Below are 19,086 nucleotides of genomic sequence, written 5' to 3'. Positions count from 1 at the left end.
CATTAGGTACAAGTTTATTTTTATTTCTAGTATTTACATTATGACAGTCACTTTTTTTTGAATTTATTTATGTTTTTATGTACGTACAATAAATTTTCAAAAATATATTGACTATGCACTGTCATAATTTTAACTTCTCTAAATTTAGTTCTCAGTGACTCTCGTGGTCCCATACTATATTATGGCTCGAACAGCCCTTTTCTGCAGCACAAAAATAGAATTTATATCAGCAGCATTAATTACCCCATAATAATTCCGTGGTGCCACCCGAATCAGGGTTCCTACTGAAAACCAGCGCTATATGTTTTTGTACTTGTGCAAGACAATATGCATTTATGCTGAGTAGGTACCTTTTTTTTTGGGTTGTGCCACACATGACATACTTTATTCCGGCGCTTCTTCTACTTGAGGTTTTTTGACTTTATTACTCAAGTATAAGAGGCACTGGGATAACCTAACCAGTTGGTAACTGGTAATGTGTGGTAGCTTTAAAAAATAAACGTTTTTTCTTTTCTTTCTTTTTCTTTTCTAATAATATGCCATATGACATAATGCTGTGAAAGTAACTAAAATATACTAGTCTCGCCGTTTCTATGTCTGTCAACTGGCGAATCTTTTCTACCGCATATGCAGCAGAACTGTCTGTTCGATAAGTTATTTATATGAGAGCCCCATTGAAGTTTCGCATCTAACGTTATTTCCAGAAAAATAGCGGTATCCACTAAATCTAATTTATCATAAAAGTAGCCTATGTCCTTCCCCGGGATGCAAGCTATTTTTGTACCAAATTTCATCAAAATTGGTTAAATGGATGAGCTGTGAAAAGCTAGCAGACAGACAGACGGACTGATAGACAGATACACTTTCGCATTTATAATATTAGTATGGATAAAAATAAATAAAATCTGTTTTTGATGTACAAATAAGGTCCTTTCATATGATACCCCACTTGGTTTACTAATCTTACTTAAAGTTGAAAATACTAACTATTTGTTAATGAACACATTTATATTTATTTTTTGTGATGTAACCACAAATTCATTGTTTTCAGATTTTTCCCCTTACGTGTGTTATAAGATCTACCTACGTGCCAAATTTTATCATTCTAGGTCAATGGGAAGTACCCTACAGGTTTCTTGACAGACACACTGACAGACTGGCAGATAGACAGACAGACAGACAACAAACTGATCCTATAAGGGTTCCTTTTTCCTTTTGAGGTACGGAATCCTAATGATCTCTCTTTTTGCACTGCATTTAATCTGAATCCAAGAATTCCCGATCCGAAATAGCCGTAAGCAAGACTGTATCGTCACTTACCACCAGGTGAGATTGCAGTCAAGGGCTAACTTGTAGCTGAATAAATAAATAAAAAAATACTATTTGTACTAAGCGTTGCGTACTTTATTTGTAAGACGGACAGACAGACAGCCAACAAACTGATCCTATAAGGGTTCCTTTTTCCTTTTGAGGTACGGAATCCTAATGATCTCTCTTTTTGCACTGCATTTAATCTGAATCCAAGAATTTCCGATCCGAAATAGCCGTAATCAAGACTGTATCGTCACTTACCACCAGGTGAGATTGCAGTCAAGGGCTAACTTGTAGCTGAATAAATAAATAAAAAAGTACTATTTGTACTAAGCGTTGCGTACTTTATTTGTAAGACGGACAGACAGACAGACAACAAACTGATCCTATAAGGGTTCCTTTTTCCTTTTGAGGTACGGAATCCTAATGATTTCTCTTTTTGCACTGCATTTAATCTGAATCCAAGAATTTCCGATCCGAAATAGCCGTAAGCAAGACTGTATCGTCACTTACCACCAGGTGAGATTGCAGTCAAGGGCTAACTTGTAGCTGAATAAATAAATAAAAGTACTATTTGTACGAAGCGTTGCGTACTTTATTTGTAAGATGGACAGACAGACAGACAGATAGACGGACAGACAGACAGACGGACAGACGGACGGGCAGACGGACCGACGAACGGACCGACAGACGCATGGACGGACGGACGGACAGACGGACGGACGGACGGACGGACAGACGGTCGGACGGACGGACGGACAGACGGACGGACGGACAGACGGACCGACATACGCACCGAGGGACGGACGGATGGAAGGACAGACAGACATAGGGTTCCATTTTTTCCTTCTGAGGTACGGAACCCTAAAAGTACAAAGAAATACCACCAGGTAGGTACCTACCTACCTACCGACAGACAGACAGACGGACAGATGGACAGATGGACAGACGGACAGACGAACAGACGGACAGACGTACCGACAGACGGACCGACGGATGGACAGACTGACGGACGGACGGACAGACGGACGGACAGACAGACAGACAGAGGATTCCGTTTTTTCCTTCTGAGGTACGGAACCCTAAAAATACAAAGAAATACCACCAGGTAGGTACCTACCTACCTATATTATTATACATATACAGGTACCTTTTTAGGGTTCCGTACTTTATAAGGAAAAAAGGGACCCTTAGTATCACTTCGTTGTCTGTCTGTCTGTCCGTCTCTCCGTCTGTGTCGTATCTGTCACACAAACCTATAGGGTACTTCCCGTTGACCCAGAATCATGAAATTTAGTAGGTACGTAGGTCTTAGAGCACAAGTAAAGGAATAAATCCGAAAACCGTAGATTTGTTTGTGATTACAACATACAAAAAAATTTAAAGTTTGTTAATGAAAAAATAATTAGTATTTTCAATTTTCAATGTATGATAAGTATACCAAGTGGGGTATTATATGAAAGGGCTTTACTTGTGTATTCTAAAACACATTTTTTATTTATTTTTATGCATAATAGTTTTTGATTTATGGAGCAAAATGTCAAAAAATACCTGAGTACGGAACCCTTGGTGCGCGAGCGACTCGCACTTGGCCGGTTTAAAATTAGATAAAATAAATAACTAAACAAAGTTACTTACCTATTGTACTAGGACCACACGAGTAGATATCCTTACTAGGACCTCAACAACAAAGTCAGGTCAATAAACCAATGAATAAAATTGGTGTCCAAAGTTCAAATTCCAGAGGTCAATGTACAAAATGCAATAAGTATTTGAAGGATAACACTTATTGACTCTGCTCAATTTTCTACACATTTGCATAGCCACTGAATTATAAGAAGAAACTAATTAACTTATTAATAAATAATCAAGTACTTTTATGAAATAATTACGACTTTTATTTTTGAAAACAACACTCGTCGTCATAGAAACCACAATATTACACGCGCAGCCGCGCGCCGCTGGGCTGGCCCTTCCCTCCGCCACCCGCATGGTGTCTAATGTTTTGGGGTGAGAGGCATGATTATTTTAGCCGAAATCTAGCGCTTGAAAAGGGTTGAACAGTAGTTTGGGAAAAGTATTTTTGAGAAAAAACTACTGAATTTATGTTTGCAAAGTAAAGTTATTTCAACTAATGAATAAATAAACTACGTGTAATGATAAATTGTTTTAGAATTTTCATATCCCTAATCTTATTTATTTACGCCCAAAGTTGACATAAATTTAGTGTTAAAATAGGAATCTTTTGAGGCTCGTAACTTTTAAATCAATATTTTTTTCAATGTTTTAGATATCATTGAACCTAGATAATGACGAGATAAATCGATATAATTCTTAGTTTTGTGCGTTCAATATCGAATATCGTTGTATTTTCCCTCCTTCGTTTGTATGAAGAAAGCACCGAACTGAGCTGCCTTAAGGTGACGCAGGACGCTTGACCAAACCTATTTGCTTTTCACTTGACATTGTATGAGAAAGGTGAGAGGCACGATGATTTTCAGCAAAATCAAGGGTTTAAGAAAAGTATTTTTGAGAAAAAACTACTGAGTTTATGTTTGCAAAGTATAGTTATTTCAACTAATGAATAAATAAACTATGTCTAATGTTAAATTTCTTTAGAATTTTCATACTCCTAATCTTACTTATTTACGCCCAAAGTTGTCATAAATTTAGTGTTAAAATATGAATCTCTTGAGGCTCTTAACTTTAAAATCAATATTATTTTCAATGTTTGATATATCAATAAACCTAGATAATGACGAGATAAATCGACTTAATACTTAGTTTTGAGCGTACAATATCAAATAATGTAGTAATTACCCTCCTACGTTTGTATGAAGAAAGCTCCGTCCTGAGCCCTCTTAAGCCGAGACAACAATAAGGATTGTAAAATGGCCGTCGCCTGATGCTTGGTGTTTTGATAAAAAGAGGAGTTGTGATGTGACGGCCGTGGAATTGTTTCATCAAATGATTCTTTAGATTTAATTTCTCACTTAGAACTTAGAAGTCGCAGTAATTACTAAAGGTTTAGACACACAAAGTGGGTAATGCGCAGGTTACACAGAAAGCTCGCAAATTATGGCTGTACGATTTTATCAAATATAAGGAGTATGAAACAAGTCACTGCAGACTGCGATGGCGACGGAGCGGGGATCCAAACAAACGTTCCTTCCTCCCAGTGTTGGGGACGATACACAGAGAAATTTCAACTTTTATAAAATAACTAGCTTATGCTCGCGACTTCGTCCACGTGGACTACACAAATTTCAAACCCCTATTTCACCCACTTAGGGGTTGAATTTTCAAAAATCATGAATTTTCAAAAATCAATTTCAAGTCATAATAGCTATCTGCATGCCAAAATTCAGCCCGATCCGTCCAGTAGTTTGAGCTGTACGTTGATAGATCAGTCAGTTAGTCACCTTTTCCTTTTATATATTTAGACGAAGGTCTGGCACGCGCTGGCTCTCTCTCTATTACGTTTCTGTCACGCGTTGCAGGTATATTTCCAAGCCTTAAAAATCAACCATCATTCTTTAACAATGCTATCGACAGTTAATGAGCTGGAAGGAAGCTGCTTCTGACCTACCTCGATGGCGGAGTTTGCTTGACCAAGCCGTTTGCTTGACCAAGCCAATTCCCACCCAGGAGCGCTTTGTTGATGATGATCGACAGTTATTTGAATAGATAGAAGAGAACTTTTTGCGCTCAAATCCACTGTAAAAGTAGAAGAACTTTCCTCAAAGCCTTTAAATTCAAGTTAAAAGCCATTGTGTTGAAAACTTGTATTCACTATCTGTTGCAGACATACCTACTCTTGGCTCTCGTAAAATTGTAAATAAAGAGATAGAGGCGACGGCTCAGCTTTTAAAATGCAAAATAAAATAAATAAGAAAGGCTTTTATTTCTCACATTTTACAAGATTTGATATGTCTTGATTAGGTTTTTGTTATTTAGTCAGTTAAGCTTATAATATACTTATCTACTAGCTGATGCCCATGATTTCGTCCGCGTGGATTTTGGTTCTAAAAATCCCGTGGGAACTCTTTGATTTTACTGGATAAAAAGTAGCCTATGTCACTCTCCAGGTCTTAAACTATACCCATGCAAAAAAATCTGGTTGATCCGTTGCTCCGTTATGACGTGATTGAAGGACAAACCAACAAACAAAATTAAATACAATTTCGCATTTATAATATGGGTAGTGATTATTTATGTAAGAACCCCAGGTTGGGTAAAAGGGTTGGGTATAAGTCTCCTCCAAAGATGCCCAGTTTTACTCTGGTGGGTGTACTAAATACTATTAATTTAATAAGCAATCTATGAAAAGATACTTTTTTCCATGTTCAAAATGTGGAAATTTTTAAATTTTTTGTTTCCGCTGGATACACTTAGCTGCTACGGATGGGAACGTTTTTAATTAAAAGTCCATAGCACCTAAGCTATGCAAAATTGATCAAAAGTCAAGTGATAAGTAAAATTTTAAAGCGAACCGGTGAAAAAGTTATGACGGCACAAGCGCCATAAGCTGGTAACCCACGTAAAAAATTTGAAAAAAAAAATTGAGTTATAATATGTATCTAAGAAGTTGAACTTCTTTTTAATACAAATATGCTTGTTTTGCCATGGGTGAAGATAACATACACGGTAAGTATGTTATGGGTGTAGATAACATACCTAACTACAAACATTCTAGGTCCTAACCTACTTACTACCTGTCTCCCAAAATATTATGATGTCAAATATTCATAAAGACAATACCAAGGTTTCTGCATTCATTTTCATTGCGATATCCCTTACAAATGGGGTGATTCTAATGGATTCTTTTCAGCGATGAGTGACACTACGTCGAGATCACAGCGAGGGTATCACTGGGTATCATGATACCATAGACAAATATTTGAAAACAATGCTTAGCGATATCTTGCTTGTTCTTCAAGGGTAGGGAGATACCTAGTTATAAAGACGAGCGAATACAATATTGTCCTCTTTATTATCACCTTCACACTCAAGTGTCAAAGTGAGATATACATACATATACATACGCATTCACGCACATACACAGACATACTGAGAATTTCCCAGGCTATTCATATTGAAGTGCCAGCCAGGTAACCTCCCAGTGGGCCTGGGTGCTGCTGGTCCCTTTTGGATACGTCCGAGGGGAAGAGCAGTATTCGGGCCGGTGCACCCCGATAATATGGCTAATAATTTCTCTTCGGGGATAGTGTTGGCTATGGCTAACGACCTGGCAGGGGGGGGGGGGGGGAGGTTTCTCCGCATGTCCCTCTACTACTAGCAGAGGGCACAGTGGACGAGGCGAAGTATGGGACGCTGGCGAAAGGCTATTCATATTCACTTGTGTCATATATCCTCAATATTAAGTGACTAGAACTTGAAACCATCTTGAAACACTGTCGTAAGTCAAAGGACAAAGTTGATAGACAAGTGGGCTCAAGATTATGACACAAGTCCAGCGGGAAATTTTTCTTGGTGTCATGCTAAGGCTGCAGTAGGTAATAGGACGTAGGCAGTTTCCAAGTAGATACGACTTTACAAAAATAGTTAACTCTAAAGATTTTAATTTGTAGAAATTAATGATACGTTTTCTGGATGAAGTTGAAGTTGAATGCCCAAAAAATTAAATAACTTTTCTCTTCATTCATTTTTTCATGAATATTCAATTCCATTTCTTATTTTCATTTTGAAATGGGGCTGTCCTAATGGGTTCTATTCACCGCGGAGTGACACTCGAGGCCGGTATTGTGCTGCGAGGGTGTGACGACATGACAGACAAATCCTTGCGATGTCTTTTGAGGGTGCTCCAATGGTGTTTGTGAATTTTTCGAGTGGTAATTCAAATAGATTATAACGCTATTGTAGTGAGATGGCCTGTATGGACTTTAGCTTTAGAATATTTATCTACTAGCTGAGGCCCGCGACTTCGTCCCCGTGGAATTAGGTTTTTTAAAAATCCCGTGGAAACTCTTTGATTTTCCGGGATAAAAGTAACATGTCACTCTCCAGGTCTTTATCTATAGGTACCTATGCAAAAAATCACGTCAATCCGGTGCACGTTTATCGGCTTCTCGACTCTCTGTATATACCTACTATTTGAGTAGTCTACATCCCTACTATTTAAGTTGTACATGCAAGGACGTTCGAGGCTGAAAGTCCTGAAAGAAAACATCAATAGTGACTTACGTTCCTGTAATGTCAAAGTCAAAGTCAAAGTCAAATGATTTATTCAAAATAGGTAATAAATTACTCCTATGGATAGTCTGGTATGGTGTTACATTTGTAAGATATAGTGATGTTAATTATTACGCAAACTTAAAAACTAAAGCTACGAGGGTTATAATAGCATTGAAGGTAACAAACAGCATATGCAGGAACTTAAGATTTGCACTTAGCACTTAAATAAAATAAATAAAGCCTTTATTTCCAATCGATAATTCAAAAGTTACATTAATTTTTATAGTTCATTAGGTACAAGCATTGTTTAGCAAGCAGCACTTAGCACTTACTATTGAACTAAAGATCTGAATGAGAGATATACCTACTTCGTTCATTGGCTCAAAAAAAACCCTCTTCCCTCTTTTCAGTGAGTCGTTTTGAGAATTGCACTCCTCTAGAGTAAACCAACCCATTATGCATTCCAAGAGGAAGTGGGCAAAAAGGGTACAAAAAGTGGCATATCCGGGCGCCCGCGGCCGCTCCGGCCCCGGCAGGCGTTCAGACAGAATTCAAATTAACCACTTCATATTCCGGTTCGTACATACCGATACCTACTACCTTCATTTGTGTGTTGTAGGAACTAAGTGAAAAACTTGCGAAAAAAATCTATATAGGTATCTAGTTCTAGACTAAGTAGACCAAATTCACCAAAGATATTACACCTAGTAGTATATTATTAGGTCGGATTAATCACACATTAGTTAGTCAGTCAGTGGCCAGTGCACAGTACGAAAGGCGCTTAGATACAATATATATTATTTATTATACTTCGTCATCGTCGTTATCGTCAACCGATAGACGTCCACTGCTGGACATAGGTCTCTTGTAGTAAGTAATGACTATGGACTTAAAATTTTATAGGAAATATATAGGCAGAAAGTGAAAAAAGTGCAAAAATTACAAAAAAACGCTATCATTCCCAGAGCGCAAGAGGTATAATTTCCAACATGACGTGCAAACAAAATTCTAATTTTAACCACTTCATATTTCATACAACAGTCACATAGTCTCAGGGTTTATTAGAAGAATTTTTCCCCGTGAAACGACGTGATAAATATAGGTAGGTACATGTCCCTTGTCAGTCTGTTTGTTACCAATCTTGACAATTGACCAAAGATAGCGAGATTATTTGAGACTAAAATTATACCTACATATCAGGACTTCATGCTTAAGACTGTCTTCCGAAAGTACCTACCCACTAAATCGAATCAGCTGTTTCAAAGATTGGGCACATACCTAGCCAAATGCATAATATGTCAAAATACTTACTAACTACTACTAGTTCCCTAATTTCATGCCTATGAAAATTCATCGATTCGGACATAATAATATAGGAGTTCTTTTTTACTATATAGAACCTAAAACTAGACCAAACAAAAAATCAACTATTAAAATCAATAATTTACCTATTAATTTGGTTTACCTAAACCCATCGCTTTTCCTCCTAGTTTAGGTATACCTATCTCTAATCTCTGGTAAAAGCCAACCTTAGCCTACAAGGTATATTGTCGATACTCAGTAGGTCTAGTATAGGTACCTACTTACTTAGACATTTATGCCTTGTGGTAGGTACAGAAATGTTGACTGAGAAAATAAACTCACAAAGGTCTTCTCATTCATAATAATATGGATAAGAAAGTTTCCTAAGTTACCTACCACTAGCGAAATGAATGTAGAGCGGTTAATAAGTTCGTGAAATCTCCTTAAACTTTGAGCGTTTGCTTGAAAGTCGTAAACTTAAATAACGCTTATGCACATCATAGAAATAGAGCACTCACAGTTCAGAACTGAAAGTTCATCCAATGGAACAAAAGACTCCTTTTGAAAGCGACTGCTCTTTCCTTCACACGACCCCATATTTATATAAAAAACAACCTTATTGTTGTAAAGAAAGAGGTCACTTTACAATGAGCGCGTGAAAAGTTACACTCTATAAATAAGTGGTAGGGTTGTCGACGGACCAGGAAACAATGACGTTGAAAACGGCTGTGTTAACTGATACTACATAGACTGATGCAAAAACAATCTCATATGAGTTTTATTTTTGTGTTGATATAGAACTCTAAAAATAAGGCAAGATATTAGGTAGTTAAACTGATTACATACCGTCTACTACAAGATCACCCGTAAGTAAAGTCAGTATTGTAGGTTTATGCAACCGTATATTTGTATAGTACCTACTTATTATTATAAGTTGTACGACACATGCAAGGTTCTCGTAAGCTATAAAATATCCCCGCCAAACTAAGCTTTTAAAAAAGTGTTTAGTCCTAGAAAAACAAGATATTTTGTTGCACGAGAAAAAAATTAGGTACCGAAATAATGGTTAAAAGCAGTATTTCTGGAGACAACAGCATGTGACAACCCTACGGTTGGTGCAAATACTTCTCTTTGAAAATTGTTAATGAACGAAATCATTAGCACTGAAAATTTCGCAAAGATAAAATACTTTCACATAAAATATTCTGTTGTTTTTTGAGCACTTTGTAACTGAAAACTTTGCTGAAGGCAACAAGAGACGTCTGAGACGGATTAATTAAAAACTAAGTATATTACTTGAAGTACCTACTTACCTAGCTGGCTTTTTTCTTCAAGATAAAAGAATTAAACTAACTATTAGGAGATAAGTAAAATAATTTGTAAGCCGTGACCAAAACAAACGAACATTTGTTTTTTCTTTGACGGTTTGTTGAACTCGGAAATGAAACATTTCATATGCCCAAAATAATTGCTAATGCGCGTGGCCGCCATTATAGCGCGCGACGTCAGCACTAGATTGAAGTTTCGAGCTGATGGTATATTTTTACTTAAATATACGTCAAGTGACGTCAAAATGCCGTCATTTCGACGTTAATGAGGGTTCCAGCGCAATAGCAATTTGCGGTACTTACAAATGGTTTGTTGGTTTGTCGGTTTTTCCTTCAATCAATTATTATTATCATTTTGCATAGTTTTGCGTAGTGTAGAGTGACATAGGCTACTGTAATCCCGGAAAAACGTAGATTTCCCACGGGTTTTTAAAAACCTAAATCCACGCAGACGAAGTCGCGTCCATCAGGTAGTTGATAGATACACAAATATCATAATATTTGTCAGAATACTAAAAACATTTCCATATGGGGAATTACTTGTGATGCATACCAATTAGCAAGTCGGGCCTCCGATACTTTATATAGGTGATCTTTATAGCAGAAAGACTCAGTTGTACAAAACGATCAAAAATAATGGCAGTTTATGTAAGTTCATACTTAGTTCTTTTGTTCTTATAATACTTATACTTAATTAAAACTTTTATTATTAGTTTCAATTGTAAGCCCCCCCATACGCACTGTCGACTAATCGCGCAATTTTTATTCACTGTGCGGGCTAGCTCTAATAAAGAGCCTCCCATACGCACTGTCGACAGTGCGTATGGGGGGCTTCCGGGGTTGTGTTTTGCTTGATCAAACAAACGGCCTTTTTCTCATAGCTCGAACACTGTCCGAATGTCGCGTCAACCAAAAATATAAAATCGCATCAATCACCGTCAAGCACGTAAATGCTCGGACCTATGGCTCGGACTCAAGCATCAAGCAAACAGTTGGCTCAAGCAAAAATTAAGACGTCAAAGAAATCTTGACGTCAAGCTGGCTGTCGATAGAGTTACGATAGAGTTGAGATTATTTTCATTTATTGTGAATGCCTACTATTATTCTCCTAAATCAACGTTTTTTTAATGCAAGTTAAGCTAGTAAGATGAATACCTAGGTAAGTATTTCATAGAAGTTTCGCTCTAAGTTGGTCAGAACTTAGACGTTGCTGAGGTAGTTTAACCTAGCTAGTTTTCTGTATATAAAAGTTAAATAATTAATAATTTAATAGAGTCATACCTAATTTCATAATATTTATAAGTACCTAACTACCTATGATTCATTTATTTAAAGATTTTTTTGTCATCTACTGAGAAAAAATTTAATGTTAGGTAGGTACCAGGTGTTTTATCAATTATTATTTATGACTTGAGTATTTTTTATTATTTTACGCTGAATTATTCTAATGTTGAAGCACTTACCTATTTATATACCTACCTACCTTATTGTCTTTCCCTTTCAGAATTTTCACAATATTCTTTTCTTCATCATTTTATTACAAGTTGTTCAAAATACCACAACTGGATTCGAACTAACAAAACGAAGCGAAAACATTCAGGATCTACGCTATAATATTAAACCAAAAAAAGAAATAGAAATAAAAAATATCCAAAGTGATATTACTGAACAAAACAAACATTCGCGGGTGAAAAGGCAGTTTGGTTTTGGTCCCTATCCATATTATTATGGGCCAGGTTAGTTTTTCTTATCTTTTATCTAAATATTGAATCACTCCGAAAAAGCTTCCCATCTTTGGCAAATGAGTCCAACATAGATTTTCTCCTATAAATATAAATAGCTGCTAGGTACTTTAGTAGCCTATCGATAGGGTAGGTGCTATAGATCCCAGATAAAAATGAAAGGAAGTTGTTTCTCTAAGACCCAAAGCTACTATAGGTAAGTACTAATAGGGAGATGGTCGGTAACCGGTGTACCTACCTTTGTGACTCAGCTGACCTTACTATTCATCTATTATTTTTTTCAGGATATTATAGGCGTCCCATAGCCATACCAATAATCGTTGGCGGAGGTTTTGGGGGTTTCGGGCCTGGTGGTTTTGGTGGTCGAGGTTTTGGTGGAAGAGGCTTTGGAGGAAGAGGCTTTGGCGGAAGAGGTTTTGGTGGTAGAGGCTTTGGAGGTAGAGGAGGTTTCGGGGGTAGAGGAGGATTTGGTGGACGTGGTGGTCGCGGATAATACCTACTTGCATAACTATCCAAAATCGTTCCATTTTTTAATAAAAATTTGTTAAGTAAAATATTTTTTTGCAATTCATTTTTGTTCAAATCCTTATTCCAGCTCTCAGACTAATGACAATTATTATGGAATGGAAGTCGCATTACTTTTTAAAATAAAATTATTTTGTTCAGTGTCCTAGAGGCTTAAAAAGCCATAATCTGAGCTGTAACTGGTTTTTTTCAAGAATACATACAACTTACATAATACAAGAAGTTGCAAAACAAACTTTGAGAATTCGTGGCGTAATTGTATTTCTCGTGAGTTATTTACTTGTTTTCACATAAAAAACGTTTAATGCAAATATTGTTGATCGGTTAATACAAATTTGACTACTAAACAATGGTAATCATATTTTTGTGTTATTCATCATTACGTCGTGCTATCGCTACCTCGTACGCGGCGCGGTTACCACATATTAATAGGGATAAGCGGTTACACAGTACCTACCTATTATTCTATCTACGGAACTAGTAGTGACTTATGTCAGTGTCAACATAATGCATTTTATATCCTATATGTTATTGGTCTGTGTTTTATATCAACTGTCAAACTTCAAAGTGATCAAACCATAGAGATAGGATTAGTGATTAGGATCAAACATCAAACTCGAAAGTTTTGCATTGCAAAACATGTTTTTAATTTATATTTCCGTCTGCAGTAAATAATTCAGTGTTTTTAAATCAATAATCTCCTTATTTTAGAAAAATATACGATGAGATATAGGTAACTATATTCTTACCGAACTTTTCCCACACACAGCCGGTCCGGGACGGCAAAAATAATTTGCCTATGCGCTAATGAGACTTTGATTGTCCGTAACATTTAGAAACAAGTTCAAGGCAAGAAATTAGCATAATAGTAGTTAAGAAATAAAGCCTCGTTGCATAATAATCGTAAATACTTAATAATCTTCAGTTGGAGCGCATAGCTCGGTCGCCATGGAAGGTGCGTACGACGAAATTATTTCAGACAGTCCATTTTTCATACAATTAAAAAATGAATTTTCTAATTTGTTTCAACATTGTATTTCACAATCTTGGATTATTTGTGTGCCTCGGATCGGTAGTTTGAACACCCGCGCGTTTACCATCGAGGATTTCTGTGCACATGTTCTAGTGCCTAGTGATGAGTTACCAGAGACACACTACAGCACTCTCACAGAAAAGCAAGTCAGTGTCGCCAACAAAGTCATCACACTCGAAGTAACCAAAGGTTTGCCTCTTCAGAGCCACATACTATTTGAAGAAACATTCTACACAGAGGACTACATAAAGTACAAGGTATGGTGTGTCGAGAGCCCTTTAGAACCGAATGCAAATTTAGGGGACAATACTGTAACTAAAGATTGTTTGCTGTCAATAAATGATTGCATTGATTTGCTCTGGACGCAGGCTGCCGGCCGTCAGGTCCTAGATCAAATAGAACTAAACGTACAGCTGTTCATAAAGAAACATTCTACTCTACCAATAGCCTTAGCACCTCTGAGAGATGCAATCAGTGAATTGTACACACAATGCCTTCAAAGCACTTTGCAAAACCGCAGAATCAGAGAGAAATGTAAATCATCTAAACATCTATTGGAGAACATAAAACTGTCTGTTGAATGCTACATGCAACATTTATTATTTGACTCACTATTTAGACCTATCTGTACAATCTGTGCTTATGAAGACTCGCATCTAAATAAAAAGGTAAGAAACATGTCTGATATTCAACTTAGAGACCTAGATATAAGAAAGGAATTGTACCATGCAGTGCCTAAAGCAAAACAAATTCTCTCTGAAATTGATACATACAATACTGTCCTAGAAAAGGTATTGTGTTTAAAACGAGCACTAAATGCTATAAACAAGATTGATGAGAGCAATAACATGGTCTTATTAACTGCAGATGACTTACTTCCTGTATTTGTATTTCTACTCATCAAATCCGGTTTACCAAACTGGTACAGTCAGCTTAAATACATGAAAGAATTTCGTTTTAGTGGTGTGGGAAAGGGGGATGGAGATGAAAGTGATTTTCTTATTACAACATTAGAAGCAGTCATAGAACATATACAATCTGATGCCCTAGCTGGTCCACCTAACCCCGAAGCTTATTATTATGAAAGTAGTCTCACAGAGGACAACTTAATTGACAGTTCAAAAAGAAGGAGCAGTTTAACTGAATCTATATCAACTTGTGACACCAATGGAAGAGAAGAAACTCTTGAATATGTATTTGATTTGATCAAAGCCAACAACTCTGAACAAGTGCAAATACTACTCGAAAAGAATCAAAAACATTTAGACAGCATCCAACATGATAAAAATGCTATAAAGCTAACAGCACTTGATAATACAGATGATGATGATGACGATGATGACAGTGATACAGAAATATATCAAAAGCTATGTCACCCTCTGTGTAATTGCAAAAAATGCTGCTCCAAAATATCTAGAAAACTCTTAAAAACTTCCCCGACTGTGTCCTCCAGAGATAGCCATGGACTAACATCCTTGCATGTTGCCTCAGTACATGGTAGAGCTGCAATAGTTGAAATTCTTATTGACATGGGTGCACAAATAAACGCTACCGATCTTAATGGATGTACACCTCTGCATTATGCAGCATCTAGAGGTCATCAGAATGCATTATTGCTTTTATTACACTCAGGGGGCTCTATAAATAAGGAAAATATTGACAAAAATACTCCACTGCACTTGGCAGTGAATAATGGACATTTGAATTGTGTGAAGGCACTCATATACTTTGCAGAACATGGTAGAAAGAAGCTAAAAATAAATTGTACAAACGAGATTGGCAATACACCCTTGCATTTAGCTTCAAAATGGGGATATGAGGGCATAGCTAAACTCTTGATTGAAAATGGTGCAGAACCTTCTCTTCAGAATCGCTACAGTAAATCTGCATTTGACTATGCACACAATTTGAAGATACTGCAAGTTCTTAAATCCAGCACTCCTAGTTTGTATGAATACATCCACATAACAAGTACAGATGTAAAGACATTGAATTGTAAAACCGACAATCCTGTGACCTTGAAACTGCAAAGCCTTAAAATTAAAAAAAATGATGCAAACAGTGCCTCAAAAGCTGTTGAAAATTTAAAGAGAATTGAGAGAATATTACAAGCCATATCTTATGGTGACGTGAAACTTGCTTGTTTTTATATGAATATTAATTATGAAAATTATGCTAATACTAAAAGCACAAACAAAAGTCCATCTTGTCACCCACTATGTGAATGTCAATTTTGTAAGAAAACCGTGCAAGCTGTATCTGACTTTGATGTTAATTTCTCTGACTCAAATGGATTCACAGCGCTCCACTATGCAGCTAGATATGGTTTGGATGAGCTATGCAATATTCTAGTACTAAACAGTGTCAATGTAAATTCTTGTAATAAAAAGGGTCAAACGCCTTTGCACTTGGCAGCTATAAATAACAAGAGTGTTGTAATCAGGTGTTTACTTGATAATGGAGCCAATATAAACGCAATTGACTCGTCGGGCAATACTCCATTGCACAATGTAAGTGAAATGGGAAATATAGGGGCAACCAAAGTCTTACTTAACTTTGGACCAGATGTTACCTTATTGAATGGATCTGAGAAATCTGCTATAGATGTGGCTAAGGAAAAACTTCACTTAACAGTCATAGATTTAATAGAAAAATATTCAAAAATGAAATGAACGTTGTACATTATTCAGTGTAATCAGAGGTAACTCTTAACTATATTAAATGATTAAACTAACTTATATAACATATAGTTTTATATCGCAGCTTTACTAATTCTATTAAGTTAAACATGTTAAAATAATTTCTACTGTAATCATGAAAGTAAAATGTGGTTAGTTTCTTAGATTGTTCTAATAGTGCAGTAATAATGAATAGTAAGTATAACAAAATACTGTGCATCATTTAGGTGATGATGTCGATACTTAATATCGAGAAAGGGAAATACTACATAGAAAATAAGAATTGTATATTTTGTGATACCACTTATGCAAGTTTTTGTACACAGTTTTAAACGAAAAATTATTTTTAAGGTTTTTTTTTTTTGAAAAAAATTGTGAGAACACAAAATATTGTGTTCCCACAATTTTTTTTCAGTTGGAACTTCAGTCAAACTGAGGCTAATACCGCGCACGATGCGAAATGCGAATTATTATCGATAATGACCTATCTTCAGTGAAGTTCTACAATGCGGAAGTCAAAAAAGTCTACTTTACAGGATAGTAATAAAATTGTACTTATAAAATATTCGTTAGCAACCCTTGGTGTAGGTAACTTTGAAAAAGGATTTAAAAGTTTTTTACGAAATAAAAGACTGATTGGTCGAATGAAAGCGGTGGTATCTTCATCGAATGTTCAAACTCGCCAAAAATGACTTGCGCACTTAGAACTTCACTGACGCTATAAGGCTGAGATCTATAGAGCGCACTTTGACTTTGCTTAGACTAAAGACAGAGTTAAACGGATTATTTTACTGAAGTTAAAGGAGGTAGATTTCGTGTGAATTATTAATGTTATAACCCCCCCGCCTCATGCCCCGATTGCCAGATATACAAAACAGTACTATGACTATACATATAAAAAGTATAACCTTTAAAATTCGTAATTCCGAAGTAGCAAGCATCCATGAGCAACTTTATTTGTCTCCGCGTCAGAAGACTAACTATAAAATAAATCAAGTACCTAGGTATTATGTACTTGTACAAAAGTGCGCCGGCCGCGGCGCGCACCTTTGCATCTCTTTGTGGAAAACTCAACTTGTTGTTGGATAAACTTCTAATTATCTAAATCACAGGCTTGTAGCAAGTACCTATAAGGTACTTATTACAAGTTTAAGTCAAGTGAAAGGAATATTTAACATCTGTTTGATTTGTTGTGGTTGAAATAAAACTCGTTGATGGCGAATTGGCGTCACCGTATACCTTGGAGTGCCACTTGATTACCGTGTGTTCTCGCCCTTCTCTTTAAGATATTAACACCCGGTACATCAGTTGGGATTTATCTGAAGCTGCTTGAGTTTGTCCACCAGACAGTCCCAAGTTTTCCTCTGGTGCGGATATCTCTGTGCTCTTAGCGATGGCCTGCTGCAAACACTGCAGCGTCGCTTGCAAGTCTAACTGCCTCTCCGCGAGGTCCGCTCGACACTCCCAATATAGGTCGCAGATTCAGGCGAAGAAGGGAAATGCTCGTACAAGGCGCGGAGCCAACACGCGCTTTGTTCGCAGTTGAAACCCGCCGGCAACAGCTCCTTCAATTCATTCAAAGCGCCGAGAAGCAGTTCGTGGTTCAGCGCCTCACGAGAAATCAGTGGTGAAGTATAACTGTCATTGTAATCGCTAGTGTCCGTGACACAGCTTGCTTTACGCCAGCTGTGCGCAAGGAATCGGGGGACTTCCTTCATTTTCCAGATTACTATTGTTATTTTCCGAAAATGACTCCTTTTCACTTTTATGTCCTGATGCTACATTCCCTTTATTTTCATCAGCGTCGTCGAACTTCCACGCTCCCTTTTGTTGTTTTATATTACGATTACATAAATGATTCATTCCAAACCACTGCAAGTGGTAATATGAATCTAAAGATTCCCCCTTTTCTTTAACCGACTCTGCAATCTCTGTATCTCTTTTTACGGGTTTGGAGGGCTTTTTGGAGAGCTTAGCCGTGGAGGTATTTGAAATTTGACTCTCTTACTTTCTTTTGTGACCGTTGAAATTACTTTCTCGCCTTTGTCATCCTCATCGCCTTTGTCGCCTTCATCATCATTTGACTCTTGTAAGTAATTCTTGTTAATATGGTCTCCTATTGATGCCCACTTATTATGTATGCAGTTAGGAAATTCATTTTTATTTACACCTTCGAAATGAATTGCAGATATTTCCTTTGCCTAACATTTTTACTAGCCTTTTTAGTGCAGTTCGGATCAGTTTTAGGTTTTGTTGCACTGTCAACAGTTTGTTTGTGTACAACAGTTTGTTTGTGTACAACTTTAGGCTTGTAAGGCCTGTCAAAAACAGATTCTTTAGAGTTCATACTTTTTTCTTTAAGTTGTTGAATCATAGTTTTACTTCTATCAAAGGGTTCGCTATTAACTCTGGACGAAGAGGCAAATTCGCTAGTGACTTTGGTATTATTCGTTACAATATTTTTCCCACTCACTTGTTGAATCATAGTTTTACTTCTATCAAAGGATTCGCTATTTACTCTGGACGAAGAGGCAAATTCATTAGGGGCTTTGGTATTATTCGTTACAATATTTTTCTCACTCACTTGTTGAATCATAGTTTTACTTCTATCAAAGGGTTCGCTATTAACTCTGGACGAAGAGGCAAGTTCGTTAGGGGCTAAAGTATTATTCGTTACAATATTTTTCCCACTCACTTTATTTGGAAAGAGTTGGTGCTGCATTTCATCTATTTCTTGGATTACTCCTACCACTACCAGTATTGGAACAATCTATTTTAATAGTATCAGATTTAGATGTGGTAGGGGCTACTAAAGGGACATCTGGTCTGGTTCTAGATATAGTTGAAGCAGTTGGTTTTGGTGGTTGGAAATCATTTTTGCCGTATTTTTTCAAATTAAGTTCTCGTAACTTGTCAAGGCGTGCATAACTCTGGACGAAGAGGCAAATTCGTTAGGGGCTTTGGTATTATTC

The 19,086-nt window shown here is 36.8% G+C and overlaps 1 protein-coding gene and 1 long non-coding RNA gene across 2 annotated transcripts; both read left to right on the top strand.

Annotated features, from left to right (window-relative positions):
• Positions 1-10,756: 10,756 nt before the first annotated feature.
• Positions 10,757-12,393, top strand: LOC117987851 (uncharacterized). Its single transcript, XR_011237478.1, has 3 exons — positions 10,757-10,784; positions 11,641-11,872; positions 12,163-12,393. It is a non-coding gene; the product is annotated as an uncharacterized lncRNA (long non-coding RNA).
• A 436-nt stretch (positions 12,394-12,829) lies between these two features.
• LOC117987399 (ankyrin repeat domain-containing protein 27-like) lies at positions 12,830-18,489 on the top strand. Its single transcript, XM_069502486.1, has one exon. The coding sequence runs from the start codon at positions 13,352-13,354 to the stop codon at positions 16,106-16,108; it is 2,757 nt and encodes a 918-aa protein (XP_069358587.1). The 5' UTR covers positions 12,830-13,351; the 3' UTR covers positions 16,109-18,489.
• The last annotated feature ends 597 nt before the right edge of the window (positions 18,490-19,086 follow it).

The sequence above is a fragment of the Maniola hyperantus genome, chromosome 13 (genome assembly GCF_902806685.2).
Source record: "Maniola hyperantus chromosome 13, iAphHyp1.2, whole genome shotgun sequence".
NCBI lineage: Eukaryota > Metazoa > Arthropoda > Insecta > Lepidoptera > Nymphalidae > Maniola > Maniola hyperantus.
This window is presented reverse-complemented; position numbering and strand designations above follow the sequence as displayed.

What these genes read in the sequence shown, in the direction of transcription:
- LOC117987399 (XM_069502486.1), top strand. Translation starts at nt 13,352, where the DNA reads ATGGAAGGTGCGTACGACGAAATTATTTCAGACAGTCCATTTTTCATA.